This window comes from Urocampus carinirostris, chromosome 2 (genome assembly GCF_059441175.1).
Source record: "Urocampus carinirostris isolate Australia breed hairy pipefish chromosome 2, RoL_Ucar_1.0, whole genome shotgun sequence".
Lineage (NCBI taxonomy): Eukaryota > Metazoa > Chordata > Actinopteri > Syngnathiformes > Syngnathidae > Urocampus > Urocampus carinirostris.
In genome coordinates, this window is record NC_142350.1 from 5,960,663 (window position 1) to 5,985,847 (window position 25,185).

General features: G+C 39.7%; 3 protein-coding genes and 1 long non-coding RNA gene across 4 annotated transcripts in view; 1 reads left to right on the forward strand and 3 right to left on the reverse strand.

The window, feature by feature from the left end:
• The window catches only part of LOC148370792 (uncharacterized), a 16,317-nt gene extending 13,371 nt beyond the window's left edge, over positions 1–2,946 (reverse strand). The window contains exons 1-2 of the mRNA XM_088328563.1: positions 1,942–2,946; positions 1,752–1,835 (exon numbers count right to left, since the gene is read on the reverse strand). Of these exons, the coding sequence (XP_088184689.1) occupies positions 1,752–1,835; positions 1,942–1,947 (90 nt within the window). The 5' untranslated portion in view covers positions 1,948–2,946. The remainder of the gene's footprint in view (positions 1–1,751; positions 1,836–1,941) is intronic.
• Positions 1,462–24,573, forward strand: LOC148370793 (uncharacterized). The gene is made up of 4 exons (XR_015849733.1): positions 1,462–2,377; positions 7,296–7,443; positions 22,622–22,719; positions 22,811–24,573. It is a non-coding gene; the product is annotated as an uncharacterized LOC148370793 (long non-coding RNA).
• Positions 6,321–13,246, reverse strand: LOC148370794 (uncharacterized). The gene is made up of 7 exons (XM_088328565.1): positions 13,130–13,246; positions 11,188–11,283; positions 9,685–9,819; positions 7,989–8,114; positions 7,281–7,415; positions 6,941–7,027; positions 6,321–6,861 (listed from the first exon to the last, which is right to left on the reverse strand). Exons 1-7 carry the CDS (start codon positions 13,140–13,142, stop codon positions 6,809–6,811), a joined length of 645 nt encoding a protein of 214 aa, XP_088184691.1. The 5' UTR covers positions 13,143–13,246; the 3' UTR covers positions 6,321–6,808.
• Positions 17,639–25,185, reverse strand: part of kdm1b (lysine demethylase 1B) — a 37,057-nt gene continuing 29,510 nt past the window's right edge. The window contains exons 20-21 of the mRNA XM_088328562.1: positions 24,520–24,672; positions 17,639–19,992 (exon numbers count right to left, since the gene is read on the reverse strand). Of these exons, the coding sequence (XP_088184688.1) occupies positions 19,909–19,992; positions 24,520–24,672 (237 nt within the window). The 3' untranslated portion in view covers positions 17,639–19,908. The remainder of the gene's footprint in view (positions 19,993–24,519; positions 24,673–25,185) is intronic.

Sequence of the window (25,185 nt, forward strand, 5' to 3'; positions counted from 1 at the left end):
ATAGCACTAAGCCAGTCCTCAGGTAGCTGTGAATCCTCAAAAGATCTAGAGAACAGGAAAAATAATGGTTCACATAAAAAGTCAGCTAGCTTTTTAAGCAAGAAATTTGGAATTTTGTCAGGGCCGGCTGAAAATTTCCTGTGAAGTTTTATCAAGTATCTATGAATTATCTCCTTTGAAAGTTCCACAGAATTTAGAACGGATGAAGTTCTGCTGGGAAAGTCGGGTGAAACCCCATTGTCACGACCAAAAACACTGGCATACTGATCATTTAATATACGGACATTGTCAGCATTGTCTGTAGCAACGGTACCGTCAGATGCCTTCAGGTTGGGAATACTGTAGATGCCCTAGAAATTAGTTTACGGTTTATGTATGAAAAGAATTTACGAGTATTATTAGCCTCTAAAACTTTATTTTCCTCAGCCACCCTTTCCCGCCTGATGGCCCTCCGCAGTTCCCTTGAAGCATCTAGATAACTTTTCAAGTATGCCAACTGATCACGTATATAAAGCTTATGAATAAACTGCTTTCGCCTATGCAATTCAGCTATATGACGTTTGACGCGAGGTGTAACAGCAACTGAGGGTACGTATACAGATATCAAAGTGTAAACAACGGATTTAAATATTGCCCACATTTCTTCAATATTCCCACAATTATCAAATAAGAGGTACCAGTTGACACTAGACAGAAAGTATCTCATGCCATGTAGATCACAGTCTTTAAAATTTATGTAGTTCTGAGCAGCGGTATCTTTTTTAAGAGCCAGGTTAAGTTGAAAAGTAACAGAATTGTGATCACTGGTAAAGAAACTCGGCCCAACGTCAATGTTTTTAATCAGATATCTGTCAGTGGAAAACACAAGGTCTAATACGTTGGACCCCCTGGTTGGTTTATCGACATGCTGAAAGAAACCTGCATTTGAAACCAAGTTTTTGAACATTGAAGTTAGATTTGTATCAGAATTTTGAAGAAAACTGTGGTGAAGGTCAGGAAAGTTAAAATCACCCATAAGTAGAGTTTGCAATTTAGTATCAAAAATAGAATTCAGATGTTAGAACATAGCGACGTTGGCCTGAAAAGAGCTCAGACCAGAGCGATATACAAGCACTATTCTCAGCTTCACCCCAGAAATAAGAATATCACAACTCAATTCTATCGAATTGATAATTAGCGACAGACAACACAGTTATACCACGAGAAACCATGAGCAAAACTCCTCCATGTTGGGCATTTTTACGGTCAGTTCTAATGGACTGATATTTCTCTATAGTTGGCCCTGTGTCACCAGCGGAGTACCAAGTTTCTGTAATTGCCAAAATATCAGGGGTGTAGAAATTGATGTACGAGACCAAGTCATCTGCCTTAGAAGTCAAATATTGGGCATTAATGAGATGAATCAAGGGGCTGTTCAATAGAGGGCTCCGCGCTTTGTGCTAAAAATAGTAACACGGCTTCGTGCCGCCATCTTGGAAGTCTGTTGATTACAAGCGGTGATAGCGAGAGGAGCAAATATTTACTCAGTTTGTCTATTTATTTACTCAACTAGCATTACAATTTAGAATCTAACTGGTTCGCTGAACAATAACAATGAAGTGAAAAGCTTTGTGGACTTCGAAAACGGCCGCCAGCAATGCATTGTGGGTAAATCTTAGGACCTGGAAGCACTCTATAAAGGCAAAGGCGACCTTAGGCATTTCCCAGCTTGACAATAATTTTCCCGTCCCGTATAATAATGTTTACTTCACCTTCGTCCCGACGGCGCTTAAGTTCGTCCTGTAGTTCCCTGTCGCGTTCCCTTTCTTTTTGGTGTCATATCTGGACGAACAAATCTAGAAGACAACGTCGGGAAGGTACTTTTCACCCGATTGAATCCACGAAAAAACGCCAGTCTTGATCTTGTATTCCAGAATCGGATTTTCACAATCCTGGGTTTACCATCATTCCTCAGCCTTCCATCACGAAAAACTTCCAGAATGTTCCCGTTTCTCTACTCCTGGGACTGCTTCGGCGACTTCCTGAAAGAGCTGGGAATCTTGGACAGCTTCCCCATTTTCTCGATGTGTCTTTGCTCCAACCACCACGAGATTATGCTTCCTAGCCTCCTTGGCTAGCATTTCCTCCATTAGGCTAGTCGACATTCTAGTAACTTCTGGCATCATCTGCGTCATGATCTCTCGGACCAAAGTTGGTACCATGGCCTTCACGGTTTCACGGACAGTGGAGACTACTCAGCAGAGTTCAGGGCACCGCACGACCCGGACAGAGGCACCGGAGTGCTATCCACGTAGGTGAACACCGTTCCAGAGCTACTCAGAGAGGCGTAAGAATCCTTATCATCAGCGGATAAGCCGGGGACGCGGGACTTGCAGATGTAAGTAGCTTGCTCGTCTTGTATCGCGAGGCTTAGGCCCTGAACTGACAGTCCAGAGCACTCATAGTGAATATAGTGTTTGCAGTGACTGCACTGGATCATTGCTCCATGGTCTACGGCACCGCAAAAACATGGTTTAGAAACTGCCTTTCTAGGCGCCATATCAAATAAATCAAAAACTCAGTTCAATTATTGAGTAAAACAAAACAAAAACTTCGACTCGACTTCAGAATACGGCATTTCGGACCCGCCGCATTTTCGCGCGCTTGCGTGCCACTTCCGTTAATCGCGTTAATCTGTATCAAAAAAGCAACTCTCTAGTTCAAAAAGGTTGGTGTTCCCTGAATAATGTGATATTGCTTGTAAAACATCCCCCCATCAAAAAGTATTGGATATCAACGCTATTATCCCGTTTCCTCGGCTTTTTGTCGTACGACCGTAACCAAAGTTTTTTTTTCTCGATGTCTGAACAAAACAAAACAAACAAAAAAAGAATGAGAAAGGATGTGAGAAAAACGTCAACCTGCTCCTACTTCGCCAACTTCACCTGATTCGCTCGCTCAAGGCGGTTGGAGGCGTTTGGGACCTTTATTGATGACGTCACGTGGCGGGTTAAAGGTTAGGTTCGAGAAGAGTGATACTGTAATATTACCTCAACATATACTTTCGATTTTTAATTTGTAGAAGAAAACAGGGAAACAGTGACTGTAAAAACACGATTTACTTCAAATAAATGTACAATTTACGTTGTTGATGGTCCACAACAACTGTTGAAATTAGACACGTTGATAGCTTGTGGTTTGGAAGTGTATTATCACATCTGGGGTGAACTCTAGCACCCCCCGCAACCACAGTGAAGACAGGCGGCGCAAAAATGGATACTGAAGCCATTCACTATTCTTCTTATATCTGGCAAGATATTTAGCTTTTGGCTACTCATGACAAGTCATGTTTATTCGTAAAAAAAATGTAACCAAAGGCTTTTGGTGGTCACGTGACATTTGAAGAAGATGCAAACTACAGATAACAACTACAGCTATTTAAAATCTCGATAAAATAAAAATAAATCTATATGAAAAACTGTACAATGGATTTAGCCCTAAACCATGGTTGCCAAAAAAAGAAAACAAATACTCCAGAATTTAACAGCGTTATAGTTTCAACTTAGGCTGTGTTGAAAATTTAAAGCAGGGGCGTCAAATTCATTTGAACTCAGGGGCCACATGCTAGAAAAGAAGATGGAAGCCTATCACACAATTTTTACTTGATGTCCAAACACCTCACCTTTTATTTTCTTTCTTTTTTTGTCATTTTTTTTGTTGTTTCTTCTGTTCATTGCCTCTTGCACCTCCCATGTTTCCACAGGCTTCACATTTAAATCACCCAACACCGGCAATCTCTCCATACCATCGATCGCCTCGACTCTCACTTCTCTCCCATCCTCCACATTTAGCAACTCCTCAAAATACTCTGCCCATCTTGTCCTGACTGCACTATTGCTAACCAGCAATCTACCATCCTTATCTTCTTCCTTCTCATCCTTTCCAGTCCCGCTCTTTCTTACTCTTTTCACTTCTTTCCAGAACACTTTTCTCCTTTCCTCAAAGTTCACTCCTATCTTTCGACACCATTCATAATTTGCTTTTCTTTTTGATGCTTCCACTGCCGCTTTTACCAACCTTTTCTTCACTTTATACCTTTAATACGCATCTCCACTCTTATCTTGCAGCCACTCCTCAAAGGCACGTCTCCTTTCTGTCACAGCCTCTGATACCTCATCATTCCACCATTCACTTCCTTTCCTATTAATTCAACCAACTTTTCTCATTCCACACACTTCTTTTGCACTCCTCAACACTGCCTCTTTAAACCACTTCCTTTCCATTTCCACACTCCCCATTTCTCTTCTAGTAATCTGTTCATACTTTTCTCCTATCTTCTCTTTAATCTCTCTTTCCTTTTCTGCCTTATTCAACTCTGACATTTTCACCTCTTCCCTCACACTCTTCTTATAACTAGCCCTCCACGATCCATCTACTCTCATTTCACCTCTGTAAACATGCACATCCAACAATCTACTTAACATCCGTTTCCTAACCACTACATAATCCATCAATGCTCTGTCCAGCCTCTCACCACCATCCACTTTGACAAAAGTACTTATTCACGTCCCTGTTTTTAAACAATGTATTTCCAACCACCAACTCATTTTCCACACATAACTCAATCAATTTCTTCCCACTCGCATTTGTTTTCTGGTACTCCATATCTACCAATAACATTTTCAACCGTTCCATCACCCACTCTAGCATTCAGGTCACCTAGTTTTACCACTTTCCACCCTTCTTCCGCATTTGCCACAGTCGGACAAATCCTTCCAGAACTCCTCTCTTTCCTCAGCACTTCTTTCTGAACCAGGTCCACATACACTTATAAACATCCATACTTCTAGTACCCACTTTAACCTCACCCACATCAATCTGGAAGATATCGCTTTCCACTCCACCAGTTTTCCCTTTGCATTCTCACTCACAAGCACAGCCACTCCTTCTCTAGCATGTCTACCTGTAACTCCAGACTTTCTACCATATATACCTCCAAGCTGTAATTCACCCTTTCCTTTCATCTTTGTTTCACTCAAGGCTAACACATTAACCTTCCTTTTAGTCATCATCCTTCCCATCTCCTCTTTCTTCCACTCATTCGCTTTACTTCCACATCCTCTCACATTTAGTGACCCTATAACTAGGGTTTGCGAGACCATTCAGTCCCCCGCCACCCTTTCTTTGCATTGCTCTCTCTTGGGGAGTAGAGATAGACAGGCCGCCTCACCACAGGGATGTACACACACACACACACACACACACATATATATATTTATATTTATATATATATATATATATATATATATATATATATATATATATATTATTTTATATATATATATTTTATTTTATATACATACATTATTTTTCCCGCTTATCCTCAGTAGGGTTGCGTGGATGCTGGAGCCCATCCCAGCTGTCCTTGGGCAGTGGACCCCCTGAACTGGTTGCCAGCCATGAATGAGTGTGTATCATATATATATATATATATATATATATATATATATATATATATACACACACACACAGTGGGACCTCGCGGGTCTAAAAAATAATAATAATAAAATTTAAAATAATAATAATTTAAAAAAAAATATATTTATGTGTATTTTCAGCTCAGTAGCCTAGATGGTAAGGCGCCCGCTTTGAGACTGGGAGGTCGGTGGTTCGCGCCCCGGCCGAGTCATTCCTAAGACTTAAAAAGTGGTCGGCGGCGCCCTCTGTTGGCTGCGGCTGCATCGGCTCGCTACAACGGGTCAGGTGCAATCGACATTTCGTTCTGTGTACATTGTTACACAGAATGACAATACAAGGAAATTATTATTATTATTATTATTATTTTTAAGAATTTTTGACGGGGCGTCGCTACTTCGCAGATTTTCACTTTTCGCGGGTGGTTTTGGTCCCCATTAACCGCGATAACCGAGGGATTACTGTATATATATCCATCCATTATTTGCACTGCTTATCCCCAGTATATCTCATCTCATTAGCTGACCGCTTATCCTCAGTAGGGTCGCAGGGGTGCTGGAGCCCATCCCAGCAATCATCAGGCAGTGGGCAGGGGACACCCTGAACCAGCCTATCGCAGGGCACACAGGGACAGACATCTCGCTCGCTCATTCACACCTAGGGACAATTTGGACCGGACAAACCACCTAAAATGTATGTCTTTGGAAGCACTTGGAGAACATGCAAACTCCGTACAGGAAGTCCGTTAGCTGGATTTGAACCTACACAGGAGGTTCCCAAGACCTTAGAACTGCGCCGCCATGCTGCCCTCCTCAGTATATATTATAATATATATATTGTATATAACAAACCCCTGAAAAGTAGAGTCACGTTTTACTTTTATCAATTTAATTGCAATTTAATATACCGAATATTTTGGCAAGGCAGAAAAAATAAACACATTCAAATCATGTTTTTCCACATGAATCAAAACATGTTCAACATGTACATCAACTTCATTTTGCACCTCAATAGAAAACAGTGTGCGACAACCACTTACTTCGTTCACTAACAAATAGGAAAATAACATTAGCACCTCAGTACAAAACGGTGCAACTTCAACTTACTTTGTAAACTTACAAATGGGGAAAAAAAAACAATTGTCATGTACTATTAAATGACAAAGTACAAACGGGCTTGTGTGCAGATGAAAGGACATCTAGAGCCAAACTCAAACGTGTTCGGTCCTAAACTGAAAAAGCAGAGCCTACAAAATGGACTCTTTGAAACATATAAACTGCATATAAACACGGCGACCAACCCTCTTGCATTGCTGCGTCCAAAAACTGAAAAATGACGCTTTTCCCACGGCCGATTACTCGGAACTATCATCGCTTTCCTGGTCAGGATTGTCGAGCGGCTTCTGATCTGCACGGAGAGGTGACCGATTTCATTGCTCACGTTTTTTCTTCTTCATATTTTAGATTTTATTTTCTGCGGCGCTCACCTGCTTGGCCTCTGGCGGTGGCACTAGCAACTTCTTTCTTCCGGGGCCTGCCGGAAGGGTTTGTGGTGGCTCCTGTCCAGGTCACCTCTTCAAAGAAACATAAACATTAATGCAAGCTGCGACCCAAACAAGAAAAAATGTCTACTTCTCAAATGTATCCAATGAAAGTATTAGACAGTGTAAGGCAGAGAGAAATTTTCCCCCAAAACAGAACACACTTTTGGTCAAACTCTCCAAAGGACAAACTATTTTGTCCTCTCCCTCTACAGCGGTGTGTCCCAACTTCCATTTCTGTGTGTGCACTTGAACTTCTTATATATTCTATTCTATTCTAACTTACCCTTCTTTGTTACAGGACTGCCCTTGGATTTAGCGCTTTTTTTTGCTGTCTTTTTCCCGGGCTCCGTCGGCTTTGCCAGTTGAGCGGCGAGGTCCGTGAGTGACTTGTCTTCGTCCTCCTCATCAGAAGCCTCATCTGTGAAGAGAGACCTTAGTGAGATTAGGTTTGCGCACACAGTATCCGAGCGTCAGGGTTTGTACACCTTTTTCATGGCCAATTCCTAGCACTTTTTGAAGCCAATATTCCAAACTCTTTAATGCCATTCAAAAAAGTACATTAATACATTGTTAATAATAATAATAGATTAATTGTTGTAATTGTTGTAATCATTACAATTATTGATCCACCAAATGGTTGGCAAAACAAAAAACAACAACAAAAAAATAACGTTTGACATGCCAACGCCACACAAACTAATGGCAATTGCAGTTAATCACGAGGGAAGAGGAAATGCAATATCAGAGCGAAGCCACTAAAGCAGGCGTGTTGGCATCATTTTTAGGCAGACTTGTTCTGTTTTGTATTTCATTTATTCATTTATGTGTGGTCTATCGAGTCAGACTGCTGAGAAACATGGCAACAATTTCAAGCATTTACAAGCACCTCATCCAAAATGCAAGCACTTTTCAAACCTTGAAAACACAACACAAATTAAAATTCAAGCATTTTCAAGAATTTCAAGCACTAGAACGAACACCGGAGCTTTACCTGTCTGTTGGCGGTGTCGTCTTTTCTGCTCGGCTGTGGGTGCGGGTGTCCCGGGCCGACTGGAGATGGCCATCCTTCTCTGCGCAGCTGCCCCCTGATCATCGCCTGAGCTATCCGCAAATGTCACTGGAAAAATACCGCACCTTGATCAAAGCCCTGTCGACTGAGGAAAAGAGTGATTCTGGAGGGGTGGGGGGCGATTGGATCATTGGAAGTTGGGGGGGCGGTAACCTGGGCGCCTTCGTGAAAGCCCCGATGACTGGCCGGCTGGGTGCGTGCACGCGTCTGTACGCGCGCAAAAGAGAAAACGAGAGAGATCAAAAGAACAAAGGCTGCATGACGAAACGCGGGACACAAACACTTAGCGGGATGCAGAGAGGTGCCGGTGCCTCTGCCCTCTCGTGCAGTCCAGCGGGCAAGCTGACTGTGCCTCAGCGCGAGTCATTTCCCTAGAGCTTTTCCGTTGTTGCAGGAAGCAATTCTTTTATTTTAATCCCCCCCCCTTTTTAAACTGAATGTCGAATCGGCTTCAACCTTGGCTGCCCGAAAGGTTCCTCGCGGTGCAGGAAGCAACGTTGTTATTCTTCTAAATTTAATCTTTTTTATTTAAATTATATATTTTTTTCCTTTGAAGAAGTAAAACGGCAATAACTGAAGTGCAAGGTGTCTCTTTTTTTCAGGAAGACTTTCTGTTTTCTTTATTCGCAAACATTTGTTTCTGGCACCATGAGTGGAATTAGTGTGGTAATGAGATAAAATGGAATGCCTTCTCATATGTCATCTGTAGAGGTCGACCGATTATCCGTCTGGCCGATTATCTGCGCCGATATCCTTCCTACTTAGGATGCCATTAAAATCTCCTCCCACGATTAGTGGTTGATGGCCTAGCATATGCGACTGGATGTCCTCTAAAAATTCGTACCTGAGTTGTCTGTCGGCATGGCCGTATATGTTAATGAGGTTAAAATCATTCCCTATATAAGAAAGTCTTGCTAAGATTGCGCGTCCGTCTCTCATCACAGTACTCCCCTTTATGATGAGTTGAGGGTTTTTTATCAAAATGGCTACCCCATCGTTACGGTTTTCATTCGAGCCACTCCATAATGACGGATATGGCCAAATCTCTTCCCACTGTTTATAATTATTTAGAAAGGGGATGCAGCATTCTTGTAGTAAAAACACATCCGTTCTGATAGTTTTTAAGAACGATAAAACACTGTGAGCCTTAACCTTTGATCTCACACTTCTCACATTGATAGTAGAGAATGTAATGTTCATAATTGTTGTTAAAGTATTTAAACTAGTTAGACAAAACCGGGGGATCTGAGTCCATTCTTTGGTGATCATCGAGAGTGTCACCTGTGTCAGACATATCGCTTAAGAGTAGTACCTCATTTGGAGACTCACTGGGGAAAACTGTTTAAGTTTTATCTGAATTTACAAGAAATAGCTTTTGTTTCTTTTTACATTATTAAAAATTTCCTGTGACACTTTTTAAGCAGAAAATGAATATCAGCTCCAAATATCGGTCATAGGCCTCCTCTCAATACTAATAATTGGTATCGTATCGGCCCATGTCGGTCGATCCCCCCTAGTTGTCTAGTGTTTGAATGGCAGCGCTCTCACAGCTGCATTTGTGTTGAAATTCCGTCGCATACGATGTTTAAAGGCCTAAGTGAAAACGTGTGCTACTCGCCTCGTTTTGGGATTCTTTTGGCACAGGTCTCAGTGGCTTCTGCAGAGGTGCTAGGAAGTGGATCAGTCTGTTGCAGCGCCTTAGTCCTTCTAGCAGGGCTGCTCGAAGGCCCGGCCTCGGAACTCGCGTCCGCGTCTGGACGGAAAAAACAGATTTTAAAAAAATGAGATGAAGAAGAGAGAAAAGGTAGAGTAGGTGTCATCAACACAGCCCACTGCGTCTTTTATGAACTGTTTACCCAAGAGTGCCACATCTAATCTTGTCGTGAACTCTGTACACGACATTCTTATCAATGATAGATAGATAGATAGATAGATACTTTGTTCATCCCCGAAGGGAAATTCACATTTCCAGCAGCATCCCTGAGCTGAGAACAATCGAGAACAATTGAAAATAACACGGGAGCTGCTGGAGTGGCTGCCATTCGTGACGGCGCCGGAAGAAAAGATTCAATTTGAATCATGTACAAACAAACAAACAATTGAATCATGTACAAACAAACAAACAAACAAAATATTCATGTTTCAATAAGTGGAGTGTTACAATAGATACATGTGAATAATAATTATGAATTCTATTCCACAATTGCCAAATAATGAAAATTGTATTTTAGAATGGAAAATAATTTTCAGATTTGGAAAACATCTTTCCTACTAGCATTTAAAAGCCGAATTTCTAGGTTGAAAGTGTTTCTTCGACAATGTTATCACTACAAACTGCATACAAAAAAAGTAGTAATCATTATAACTGATTGGTCCAAACTTGGTGCGACTATAATTGTTCAATATTCATAACAATCAACAGATTTGTAAATCAAAATCAACAATTTAAAGAAGATTAACATTTGCTTTTCCCCTTCCAATGTTTCCAAAACTAGAATGTTTATGAAAACTCCAAAAAAAAAAGTAATTTTGGTAATTGGCTTTAAACTGGCATTGTTAACTACCGACTATTCTTGGAGTATGTACTGTATATATATATCTTTGTACTTGGTCAAAATTCACTTCATACAAATGGGAATGGAATAAACTGTGAAGTGTTGAAAAACGAGGGAATACTTTTTCCTTACTTTCATGTGATCACTACTTTGGCTTTGTTTTAATTATCAAATGGTTACTAATGTTCCACTTATTGGCTTATTGGTTTATTAACCAATCATTTACAAAATGATCATATGTAATAAGAGAAATGGGATTTTTTTGTTTTGTTTTTAAAAGAGAAAATAAGAAAAAAAAGGAAAAATGACACATTATTTGAATGTTTTATTTGATTTATAGCAACAGATCCATTAGAAATTTGATAAAAAATGTGATTTATTTTTTGTAAAAGGTGTTGTTTAGTTTAATGTTAAGTGATTGAAAAGAAGGGCCGACAAACATTGAAAATTATATTTCAGAATAATCATTTTCAGATTCTGAGAATAATTCTCATAGTAGCAACTTACAGCATCTGAAATATATATCTGCTATTCTATTCTAAATAAGGTTACCTGAAGTTTATTACCTTTGTTCCTACTGGGCGCAGAAGAATCCTTGGGTTGCTTCCAGCCTTTATTCTCTTTACGGGGTTTGTTTTCCTCTGAGTTTGAGTTGTCCTTGTCTGCAGTGCAACAGTGACATAATGATATTTGGAAGACAACGAAAGATATCGCAATAATCACCTTCTTTGAAACTTTTCTTTTGTCAAGAAATGCTCTGTTTGCAGAAATTACAGCATTGTGGACTTTTGCCATTATAGCTTTGAATTTATTGAGGTAAATAAGAGAAATTTCCCCCCAGGCTTCCAGAAAAACCTCTCAAAGTTTGATTGGCTTGACAAACACTTCTTGCTTACCATACAGTTCAGCTGCTCTCACCTACAGCTAAATGGGATTGAGATCTGGTGACTGCACTGGCCACACCATAACAGACAGAATACCAGCTTCCCGCTTCCTCCCTAAATAGTTCTTGCATTATTTGGAGATGTGCTATGGGTAATTTTTTGATTGTAGGATAAAATCGGATCCAACAAAATGCAGTGACAGCCTATATTATTTTAAGTCCAAATTCTTTACTTTACCAACACCAAATCAAACCGACCATGACATTACCCCCGCCATGCTTGACATATGGCATCAGAAACTCTTCCATCATTACAAATGTCCATGTGTGTCATCAGAACACCCTGGGATTTGATTCATCTGTCCAGAACACTTTTTCCAATCCCCCTCTTCCCAACGTCGGTGTTCTTTTGCCCAAAATAATCTCTTCCATTTGTTGGCCAGTCTTAGATATGTTTTGCTTTGACACTCTGCCTTGAAGGCAAGCATCTGAGTTGCCTCTTCACTGTAGATGGTGACACTTGAATTTTGTGGGTACTATTTAACCAAACTGCTAGTTGAGGACCCGTAAGGCATCCATTTCTTGAACTAGAGATTCTATTGTACAATACTTGTCATCCTTCTTGGTTGTACAGCGGGGGGCTCCCGCTTCTCTTCTCTGGGGTCAACCAGACAACTGATGTCCTTAAAAAGTTCCACTTATAATTATGAAAAATAAATAGAAAGTATGGTCAAGACATAAAGAAGGTTAAACATGATTTTCATTTTAAAACAAAATATTTGGAAACAAATATTTGAAATGGGACTTATTTTATTTTGTTTGTTTGAAAGTGGGGAAAAAAGGAAAACAGGAGAAAATGACACTTATATATGCAAAAATTCTATTAATTTATGCCAAAGATCCATTCAAAACTTGATAAAAACTAAATGGTTTTCATTGTAAAACCGTCTGTGCTGTTCTCTGAATGGAGTAGAGAACAAATAATATCTTTAGTTTCTTGGATATTTCTCACATAAAATACTTTTTTTTTTTCTTGGCACAAGAATGGACTCTCGAGTTTTTTAAGTTTATTCACACCTAAAAATGTGATGCTCTTGATATTCAACTAGTTTCAACGGACAGTATGTATTATTTAACGCCTCCTAGTGGATTAAAGACTTCATTTATTAAAAATAAACAAACAGAAATTCATAAAATGATCATATAAAAGTTTCTTTTTTATTCTTGGAGTGACAACTTTTAAGGAAAAGTTTTGGTTTGAACAAATTTATTGACACTAATACCAAAAAAAAGAACAATCATGACAATCACAACAGCAATCAAGCACACTCACAATATTATATTCCAATATGATGTTATTACCAGCAATCACAAAGTGAGGGTTTGAACAAACCTTCTCGAAAATCCTATTAGCAATTAAGCATATTAACAATTTCATTATATGACATCTTTGTTAGTGTCAAGAGATCTGTCCCAGCCAAAGTCGATTGTCTTTTTTGGTCCGAACAAACTTCTTGACACCAACAACAGAAAACAATCATGACCAACTCAACAGCAATCAAGCACATTCACAATATTATATCCCAATATGATGTTTTTAACAGCAAACACAAAAAATACCGTACCTTTGGAAGACATTTTATGGCGGAATTTGAGGGCAGATAACTGATCCTAAAATGCAGGGGAAATAGCTCAAATTGACGTATATCAACGCTATAGAGGGCTCCGCGCTTTGTGCTAAAAATAGTAACACGGCCTCGTGCCGGTGTTATGCAGAGAATTGTATCCCCGCCGAGAAGTGTATCCCCTGTCGCGCTACAACCACTTTTACCTCGTTTTATCTCACTTTTACAACACTTTTCGGGTATGTAAGGGTGAACATATATCCCAGACCACTTCGTCTTGCATTTGTTGGGAATGTAATACAGCTTAAACCATTTCTTTTTATTTGTTGTGAACGTAATGGAACGGTAATGCACACCGTATATAAACCACTTTTGAGCAGGTAACGTGTTTATTTTGCCTTTTCCGACTCAAATTGCTCGTATTTAAACTGTTTTGCACGCTACCATAAAGCTGATTATGCTGAAACGAAGTGTCAAATCAGGATAAGCGTAAGATGGGAACTGTCAAACCATCAACAGATAAACGGGAGACGAACGTGTACGATTTCTTCTCATAGTCAAACGACGTAACATGTCGATAATTGTATTTTGTGTTTGACTTGAATAAACAGATCATCGTGTGCCTAATATTGTCACAGCAACGGTGTCATTGACGTGTGCGAGCGACAGGGGATACACTTCTCGGCGGGGATACAATTCTCTGCATAACACCGGTGTTGTGCCCAAATCCGACTCCTGTGCAAATTCCTCCCCCCCTCGCGTGAACGCGCATTCGAGAAGGGTTGTTCAAACCTCACATTGTGTTTGCTGTTAAACGTCATATTGAAATATAATATTGTGAATGTGCTTGATTGCTGTTGAGATTGTCATGATTGTTTTCTGTTATTAGTGTCAATACATTTGTTCAAACCAAAAAAATTACAATCGACTTTGGCCTGGACGGATCTATTGACACTAAAAAAGATGTTATATAACGAAAATGTGAATATGCTTGATTGCTAATAAGATTTTCGAGAGGGGTTATTCAAACCTCACATTGTGTTTGCTGTTAAACGTCATATTGAAATAAAATATTGTGAATGTGCTTGATTGCTGTTGAGATTGTCAAGATTGTTTTTTGTTATTAGTGTCAATAAATTTGTTCAAACAAAAAAATTTTGCTGCGCTCCCAACAAAAGCGATCATATTTTATATAATAAGCCTATTAAAACAATAAAGCGAGCTAATTATAACAATTGGGAGATCCTAGTCTGTATAACGCGTTTATTTAAAAAATAAAGCGCGATCTTATTCTACAAAATGCGTTTGTTAATGCGAATGAAAAAGTCACCAACGTCAATGTGTAACGGGTGTAATAATAACTTTTATTTTATTGAAATTCCTGCTAAAATATGTGTATAGTTTTTGGTAAATGTCCTGCAATGCTGAGTCCAACAGTGCCATCTGCTGGTATGGGGTGGGGTTTGGTTTTGGCTTCTAACATGTGACCAGGAGGCGGGGTTTTGTCAGTTTTACCAGAGTACTACAAAGGTAAGACATATCTTTTGGTGCTCCACAAAATAAGTTAATTTTAAACTTTATAACCCCAGCTGACAAATCTCTCACCATGCATAGTAATGTGATTGATATTGTCAAGCTGTTTAGGTTTATTTTCGTTTTGTTTCTGTTTTACTAAATATTAATTCCCCTTGTAGAGATCAAAGAGATCAGACCCAGCAGAAAAAGCTAATGTTGTGACTCATCCATTTGCAGGTAAATTGTACCCATTTTTCTACTCATTATTGTTTTTATTCCTATTTTTCATATACATTAAAAAAAGGATGATGTTGGTTAAAATTCAGAGTAAAGAAAAACATGTTGAATTCATTGTAAACGTTAAAAATCCACTATACGATCTCTTGTTAAAAGTATCTTGTTAAAATGCAAAGATTTCTAAATGTATTGTGATATTCTAAAATGTATTTTCTGTAAAGTGAAAAGACAGCTCTTTGATATGCTTTGTTGTCAGTTTTACCAGAGTACTACAAAGAGATCAAAGAGACCAGACCCAGCAGAAAAAGCTAATGTTGTGACTCATCCATTTGCAGAACTGTAATAATAAAAACCTCATCATCCAGTCCAGCGTGAATGTGGATCTTTGGTGGGACACGTACAACGCGGTTACAAATGTACGCTTCCGACAAAAGCGATCGTATTCTATATAATATGCTTTTTAAAAAATAAAGTGAGCTAATTATAACAATTGGGAGATCCTAGTCTATATAACGCGTTTATTTAAACAATAAAGTGCGATCGTATTCTACAAAATGCGTTTGTTAACGCGGATGAAAAATTCACCAACGTCAATGTACGCTATGATTTCCGCAATCACAACTAATTGTACACAAATAGTATTTATTTGATTTATTATAATATCCGTATGTAATGTCTTTTTTATTGTGAATGAAACCCTGGTTGCATTGGATCCCGCGGTGTAAACAAATTGTTGTTGTTTTTTTTTTTCATTTAAAATCAGACTTCCCTGCCTATACTGTTTGCAAAGTAAGACACGCTTTAAACCTTATTATGCTTTTTGGTTTTGGGATCCAACTACAGAGGAATACCTCCACTTTGTGATGTGTTACTGATTAGGTGTTTGACAAATGTAGTTTGTTTTTATTACTACTATTAATAATAATAATAGTAGTATTATGAGAAACGTCTGAAAGTTTTCAAATTCACCATGCTGACATATTGATGCCACAGAAGGTTACTGTAGAAATTACAAGTCTGTATCTCCAACAGAGTCTATTTTAGCAGGGTAGTCAGATTTTTCTGCCTGCCCAAATCCCCCCCACCCCCTGCTAACTCCTGAATAAAAACTCCAAGTGACCCCAAATTCACTGTGCTGACTTATTAATGCCACAGAAGGTTACTCTAGAAGTTACAAGTCTGTATCTCCAACAGAGTCTGTTTTAGCAGGGGGGGGGGGGGGGGGGCAGGCTTTTTTGTTGTTTTTTGCCTGCCCAAATCCTCCTCCCCCTGCTAACTTCTGAATTAAAACTCAGAATGACCCAAGTTCACTTATTTATGCCACAGAAGGTTACTCTACAAGTCACAAGTCTGTATCTCAATGAAAATGTTGAAAGGTAACTAATCTGAAAGTACTTTCAGGCTGATTTGAATAACGGGACAAATCTGACCTGCTAAAACAATTCTTTTTGCAGGATTGGTTCAAAGATACAACAACTTTATGGTCAATAAATTGTCTATTTACGGTAACAACTTGGGTGGAAAATAAGATAGTTAACAAGTTCGATGTAAGTCACACACGGCAACAAATCGGGATCAGACTTCCAGTCCTTGTTTTTAATTTTGTAGGGATCCAATTTTCCAATAAAATGCAACTTCGCAGCGTACCGCTCGCGTGCTTGCTTGCCTAAACTCTCCACGTAGTTTTCCATAGTGTTGATGGACAACATCCGTACACAAACGAAGCTAGTTGAGTAAGTAAATAGACAAACTGAGTAAATATTTGCTCCTCTCGCTATCACCGCTTGTAATTGACAGACTTCCAAGATGGCGGCACGAAGCCGTGTTACTATTTTTAGCACAAAGCGCGGAGCCCTCTATAATCACATCTGGGGTGAACTCCAGCACCCCCGCAACCACAGTAAAGACAGGCGGCGCAAAAATGGATACTGAAGCCATTCACTATTCTTCTTATATCTGGCAAGATATTTAGCTTTTGGCTACTCATGACAAGTCATGTTTATTCGTAAAAAAAATGTAACCAAAGGCTTTTGGTGGTCACGTGACATTTGAAGAAGATGCAAACTACAGATAACAACTACAGCTATTTAAAATCTCGATAAAATAAAGATAAATCTATATGAAAAACTGTACAATGGATTTAGCCCTAAACCATGGTTGCCAAAAAAAGAAAACAAATACTCCAGAATTTAACAGCGTTATAGTTTCAACTTAGGCTGTGTTGAAAATTTAAAGCAGGGGCGTCAAATTCATTTGAACTCAGGGGCCACATGCTAGAAAAGAAGATGGAAGCCTATCACACAATTTTTACTTGATGTCCAAACACCTCACCTTTTATTTTCTTTCTTTTTTTGTCATTTTTTTTGTTGTTTCTTCTGTTATCTATTGGAATGTCAATTGCATATATTTTTTGTTTGTGTTGCTGTAAGGTGGGTGACCCAACCCTCTGTCGAATTGTGTGTGAGAAATAAAAAGTTAAAAAAAAAAAAGGTAAAGAAATACACCCCCAGTTGTTTTGGAAGTGGTGCCTGGTGCTGGCTGTGTATAGTGGGCATATTTAAAACTGCATTTTTCTCTTGCACTTCTCTCAGTGGTGGCCAGGGGTTGGAACAGATTTGGTTGCGGGCCTGACTAGGCCCGCGGCTCCATGCTTGACCCCCTGATTTATAAAACAAACCAAGAGCATGCATCCATGCTTTAGACTACTATTCTATCAGTGGCATGTATCAAAGTGAGGAATAAAGAGTCTTACAAAAATAAATACCAACAGGAGGTTTATTAAACACAGACACTTAACCAGATAATTTAAGCATGGAAATGTGTGACAGTACAAACACACTAAAGGCAGAAAGAACCGTTTTGCTGTGGACAGATGTCACTCATGGAAAACATTTTGTATTGTCTTTTCTAATGTCATCCCTGAGAAACGTGAAGTCCGTTACACCATCCATGTTTGACTTTTCAGGGTAGAATCCGAAAGTAAATGTACCCGGATACTTTTCCATGACATGATCATTAACTATTTGTGGCGGGTATAATGACTCAATGTTTCCTCCTGTATTTCTTCAAAATCCAAACCCTACATTACTTCTTCCTGTTTTTCTTCCCATACGAGCATCCCTTCTTAACAAAAAAGTGCTACAACAGACGTACTCTGACTTTTCTAAACACGTAACAGTTTACGCAGACAATCACAACTGTAAGGACTGGATTTTAGTTTTAACAGTTCCCAAGATGATTTTGCCATATTGCCACATTTCAGTGTTCCGACTTAAATAAAAAATCCGGAAAATATTTTCCAAGCATCAACAACATGTGAGACACGTTAGTGAAGTAGAACCGAAATTATTTCAATATTTGATATTATAGTCACAGTGAAAACAATCAAATGTGTTGCTAAAATATTTGCCACCAATTCCCTCAGATAAGGCAATTGACTCCAGAAGTTCCCAGATGACTCTGCAAAAATCTGCCTTTTATGGGACAGTGGCAGGAAGAAAACTTTCTTCAAAAATTCCATAACCTGCCTGTGTGGTGTTTGCAAGGAGCCACATGGGAGACACAAATAACATGTGGAACTAGGTGTTCTGGTCAGATGATACCAAAACAGAACTTTTGGTGCTAAATGCAAAGAGTTACGTTTAGCGTAAGAGTAACATCACCCTAAAAACACGATTCTCATAGTCAAATATAATGGTGGCAGCATTGTGCGGTGGGGTTGCTTTTCTTCAGCAGGGAGTGGGAAAATCCTTGGAATTGACGGGATGATGGATGGGGCCGAAAATAGGGCAATTATCACAGATAATCTGTTGGAGTCTGCAAAAGACCTGAGAATGGGGCGCAGTTTCACCTTGCAACATGACAACGGCCCTAAACATAATACTTTTGCAAGGCACTGTGCAGCATGTCACAAAAGTGAGTACACCTCTCAAATTTCTGCAGAGATTTCATTATAATGTTTTATGCAACATCACTGAGAGAACATCACTTTGACACAATGAAAAGTAATATTTTAAAGGAAGCCATGGCTTACTGGAAAAATAACCTCCGGTCTGATGAGACAAAGATGGTGTGGAGTACAAAAAGTTTGTGTCAGGCCTTAAGTCAAGCATGGTGTCATGGTCTGTGGCTGCACGGGTGAAACTGGTCTGCATTTATATTGCAATTTTCAAGTCAATGAAGACCTCCCAAAGCGCTTTACAATGTGCTTCACACTTACCCATTTGCGCGCACACGCACGCACACACACACACACACAGTGGCCATGCAAGGCGACGACCTGAATACTCAAGCAGGAAATTATGCCCACCCTCTAGAAACAGGGTCACAGGGCAATTTTCAAGCCTGAAAATGACCCCGAACACACTTCTAAGATAACCGAGGCTTTTCTAAAGGGGCCTCGGGTGAAGGGGATGGACTGGGCAAGCATCTCTACAGATCTAAATCAAGTAAAACATCTTTGGGGAATCCTCAAACAGAAGCTGGAGAAGCACAAGCTCTAGAATATCCCTCAGCTCAGTCATGTTGTCATAGAGAAGTTAAAAAGCATTCCAGTGGCAATTTGTGAGGCTCTGTCAAAATCCATGGCCAGGAGGATTAAAGTGGTTCTGCAAAACCAAAGTGGGGAAACAAAATATTGAACTCCAAGAACCTTTACTTAAGGGTGTACTCACTTTGGTTACCAGGGGTTTAGCTACTAATGGCCATGGTATATTTTGAGTTTTTTTAAGGGAAAAAATAAATTACACTGCTATATAAGCTTCATTCAGTGTTTTTGGATTAAACATTATGATGAAACCTGATGAAATGTGAGGGTGGTGTTCACTTTGGTGACATACTGTCTATAACCCTGGCCAGTCTTGCTTGTTACCGGAAAGCTTAGCAATTTTCGATGATCTTGATCAGGATTATGTACGTGCACATTTTTCCTTTCGTGTTGTTTGTATCGAGCACCAAATTTGTCCATTGCTGCTTTACATGAAGTGTTAGTGCAAGTTAGGAGGAGGAGGAGCCAAGTGAAATCAACTTTAGGGTGAGGCCATCTTGCTAGCTTCTCGAACCCCACTAAGGTAGGCGCCGGTCACCGTTTGAGGGAAGTGTCGATTGGTAGCCTGGAAACAAAAAAATGAGGTGGGTGAAATCCAAGTTCATATTACAGCATACCCCATGGGATAATTTGAATCTGCCTTATGCCTTCTGTTTAAAGTGTGCAATGTTTTTTTCTGGCCCTCTTTACAGGATTTTCTTCACTATACGACATTAACAGCAAATTATTGTCTATGTCCACAAAACTTGTACAATTGATATTTGTATTAGGTGTTACGTCTCAAAGTTAACAGTCAGCTATTGGTAAACATCATAAAATGCTACTCTATTGGTTTGTGTCAAGGCGTTATGAAAATGCACATATGCTATTGGTTGATCTCCTTTCCACAATGCCTTCCACTCTACTTGTTCGGTTTAGAATTTCTTGGAACAAAGATTAATTTGTCTGGCTATAATTCCCAAGACATGCAGTAATGCTAAAAGGAAAAAAAAACCTGAAAACAAAGCTTGAGATTATCAAGAAATACAAATAAACGATCGAAATCGCTACCCTTGCTAAATTACAGGGCCGTTGCCCATTGACAATAGGAAATATGGTTTAAAATAAGGAGGCCTTCAATGCAAGGAAATTGCTAATCTACCGTAACCGTCTCCCCCCAGTGCATCCACTCGCTAGATCACTGTATCAGCTCAGCTCAAGTATATCAGCAGTGGGCCGTCAGGGCCTGCAAGGCATTCTCTGCTGGCCTAAATAATATCTGAATACTGTGATGTTGATTTTATTTTGTCCATCAAAACTTATTCAAAAATTCCAAACTGTCAGCTTCCTGTCATTGCTTTTCACAGGTTGCATTAATTCCAGATGTGCACTCATATGTTTAAGCATTTAACCACATTCCATCAATTAGCTGTTGCTAGGCTCAGAAATCTACCTGGAGGCCTTCACAATGACCTCTGAAGGCCCTGAGATATGGACAGTGTTCAAAAAAGCTTTTGGTTTAGCCAATCAGATTTTAAATTGGCGTCCTAGCGCCTGCTAGCAGTTGTTGGTATACGTCACCGTTTTCACAAACTATGACTGGGTAGGGGGGCTGTAATCCTCCAAAGCGAGCGCATCAACAGCTGTTAAACTTAAGGAGACAGAGTTAACAAGAAAATATATTGAGTTGGAATGGTGGCGAATGGTAGGACAACTCCAAAGCAAGCAAGCCTTTTGCAAGCAGGAAAATGTTTTGGCCGCCACTATCAGCCTAGAGGTACGTTGTGGCCGGGCTGAGATTCTCTCACACAGAGTCTTCATTATTCATTATCGACCGGTCATTGTTCTTCATTGTCTCTGTTGATAGTCTTATTTAACTTAGAATTTGCTACTAAATTCCTTTTTTCACTGTTATGCAGACGACATACAAATCTATTTGCCAATAAATCCAAACAATAATGATCAATGTGCTGATGATATGCCAAAATATAAACGCTGAGTGACTGAGTCATTTCTGTTGCCGCTGTCAGGCTCTGGAATCAACTCCCCATCGATACGAGTCTCATTTCTGTCCTGGGCCTCCTTACACCCAAGCTAAAAACCAACTTCCCCAGGATGGCTTTTAAAACCCATTAGAATGATGACACTTTTGTTATATTTGATCTTATTAGATCCTGTTGTATTTTATTGTCTTTGGTGTACATTAATGTATTTTATTTTTTTGTTGTTGTTTTTTTTTGCTTATTGCTTCGTTTTTATTATCTACTTTAAAGCACTCTGGTACACCGACAGGACTGTTGTTTAAGGGTTGTATAAAGAAAATACATTTACAAAAGACAGGCTTTTATGTCATGTGTACGCGGGGCCCTTTGTGTTCCCTTCCCCGCTCTCACCCAGTCTTTGTTGCCGGCTACTCAAGCAGACCGTGCTCGGTCCACAAGAGTCCCCACAAATGAAATAGGAAATTTTACTTCCAATAGCCAGATTATAGAGACGGTTCGCAAACAACATCACTAATTCAGACTGGAGCTCAGAGCATAGGTGTAAAATGCAAAGCACACCAAAGATGCGTAGTGATTTCTAATGGTATTTGATTGTATGCACATACATTACATAAATGTAGTGTTTACTGCATTATGTTTGTTATTTTAATGTTTTTATTTGGGGTACCAGGGGTTCGAGCAAATAGGCGTCTATCCCCCACTATAGCCTCCTGACTATCAGTATTTAAAATTTGTCCACTGTAGAGGACATTTTTAAACCTAGATATCTCTCACCCAGTGCATCCAATCGTGTTAATGTCTTTGAGATCAATAGAAAACATTCAGTACTTTACATTGATAACAAATTTGTAGGGAAGGTGCTTTCTAACTATGACTTCAACGAGAGGCAAATGGTTTTCCTCAGTGAGAGGACTTTTTATGGGAAGTATTTAACACATTTTGTCTTGAAATGCTGTTGGCATTTTATTCATAAGACTCTTATGAACACGTTGAGGTATTTTAAGTGTATTTGAGCCTAGTAGTTAAAGTGTTCAAAACATGTCTTCTGTAGTGGACATTTGAAGTTATGAAAGTTTGCTTTTTTTATACCCAAACATTTAAATGTATTGGGCCCTAAATACTAAAGTAACAATTGGGCGGAATTTATGACCAGAAATCAGTTTCACAAATATAGAAACACCATCAAGCTGTTCAACGACCTTGTTGTTTCAGATGATGAAAAAACAAGTGTTCTCTTGTGGAGAATCAGGCCCCCAAGTAAGGCAAAGATGTCAGAGTCTACCAAGAATGGGAAAATTGTGCATCGACAAGTATGTAATGGGGAAACCAAACCCAACTGGACTAAAAGTACTTGTCTTGGGTGCACCTACTGGTCTAATTTTGGATTTTGTGGTCTGCTAGGCCAAGACGACTTACAGCTACAGGACGAAAGGGCATCGGGGAACAAGCTGTTCTTCAATCGAGAGACTGTTCTCCAAGGCACCCAACCTATTCTTTTACAGATACTCTACAACAATCAGCCTCCTTGACACCCAGACGACAAGCGACGGGAACCAGAGGTCCAAAGGACTGCAAGATAATGGACAAAGAGCTCTTCCAAAAAAACGAGGGGTCAGCAGAAATTGTGGTGAGACGAAAAACACCTGACCTTGCTGTCTAGAACGGGTGTACATCAAGCCAGTGGTCAAGGCATTATCTGCTTATGGGTTGAATTTCAGGACACTCGCAAAAGGTTGTTCTCTCGCCCTAAAATGAACAGTGCATGCAGTTTTCCACTTTTTGACCTGGATATCACTAACTCATGGCTTCAGAATAAGAGTGACTGCTAGTGTCTTGGGAAGACACAGCACAAGCCCCTTGACTACAGATTGCTCCATAATGAAAGGTCAATTGCTCGAGCCCAAGCGGGACGTGGAGCATGTCACAGCAAAGATGACTACACTCCTCCACGTCAAAAAATGTGAACCACTGAGTGCAGCTCTGAGATACTATGGGGCTGTGCATTTTCCAGAGATGGTGGATGAACACACACGTTCATCAAGGTGTCGCCTATCTGGCAATAACAGTAAAACAAATATTATGTGCTTTCAATATTTTTCTTTGTGTTTCCAAGAAAGAGGATCGCTTTTTGAAGTATCATACCAAAAAGCATAATATAAAAAAGTAAAACAATGATGGAGAGTTATACAACTGAAAGGGTTCTATACAACTGAAAGGGTTTTATCAGCACTCTTCACTTTATTTTAATTCATTGATTTTATTATGGGGCAGCACGGCGGCGGTTAGCGTGTGTGCAGGCGCAGTTCTAAGGTCTTGGGAACCTCCTGTGTGGGTTCAAATCCAGCTACCGGACGTCCTGTGCGGAGTTTATATGTTCTCCCCTTGCTTGGTGGGTTTCCTCCGGACACTCCGGTTTCCTCCCACATTCCAAAGACATGCTTTTCAGGATTGGCCGGTCCAAATTGTCCCTAGGTCTGAATGAGCGAGCGAGTTGTCTGTCCCTGTGTGCCTTGCGACCGGCTGGCAACCAGTTCAGGTTGTCCCCTGCCCACTGCCCGATGATTGCTGGGATGGGCTCCAGCACCCCCGCAACCCTACTGAGGATAAGCGGTGCAGCCAATGAGATGAGATTTTATTATGTTTTATCTGTGGTTTTAATGCATTTTAAAAACCATATTTTAAATTTTCAATGTCTTTTCTTCTATGTTTTAACTGTAATTGTGTGTTTTTAACCTGTCTCTTTGTCATTTCTGTAAAGCACTTTGAATTGCCTAGTGTATGAATTGTGCTATACAAATAAACTTGCCTTGCCTTGCCTATGTTTACAAAGTTGACTTTTTGATAGTTTTGTTCTCATAGCTTTAAAACATAAATAATCATTTCAAAAATATCTTATGCAGTATTCCAATGACTTCACATAGATTGGGAAATTTCAAAACAAATGTGACTACACAACATTTTTTTCCTCGTAGTCAGGAGGACACAGCAAATTCACTTTTTTTAATCACCACCTCAGGATGTATTCATTTCATTATGCGGGGGCCTTCTGTATAACAATTGTTGATGACGTTATCATATAAAAACGGCTTCAAGCAACCTATAACCCCCACCTCGCCGGCGAAGAACAATTTTTCCTGCACGTCCTCGGCAATTATGTCATAGGCCTCGCCACTGCCACCCATCTTCACATAGCTGTAGGACATCTGCGCCAATGCATCCTTGCTCCAGTGTGTTACCAAGAAGTGGAGAGGCTCCGGGACTTCCTGTTGCAGAGGGGGAACGATGTTTTTACAACATATTCATGATTCTTTTTTTAGGGATGCAAGATAATCGTTTTTTTTCTGTACCGATTAAGACACTTGTTTAGCGTAATGTGTGCAAAGCATCCAAGAGCTCCACCATAATTACGTGGTTTGGTATAGAAGTAGCAGAACAACTTGGTTGTGTCTCCTCTCTACCTCTTCATAATGTGTGCAAGGCACTGGAGAGCTAAGCCATGATTGTTTAGATTTTCTAAAAAAGGAGTCCAACAACTTGGTCGTGTCTTATAACTATTTTGATTAAGTATAAAAGTAGTAGCACAACATGATTGTGTCTCCTGAATGCCTTTTCATGCACCAGAGAAATTGTCTGGAATTAGTTTGATTTCCTTTACAAAGAGTAGCACCACTTGGTCGTGTCCAATCTTTACCTCTTCATACCGTGCGCAAGGCACTAGAGAGATTGACTATAATCAGACACACGGCTCAGGATTTTGTGAATGAATGATTATAAAA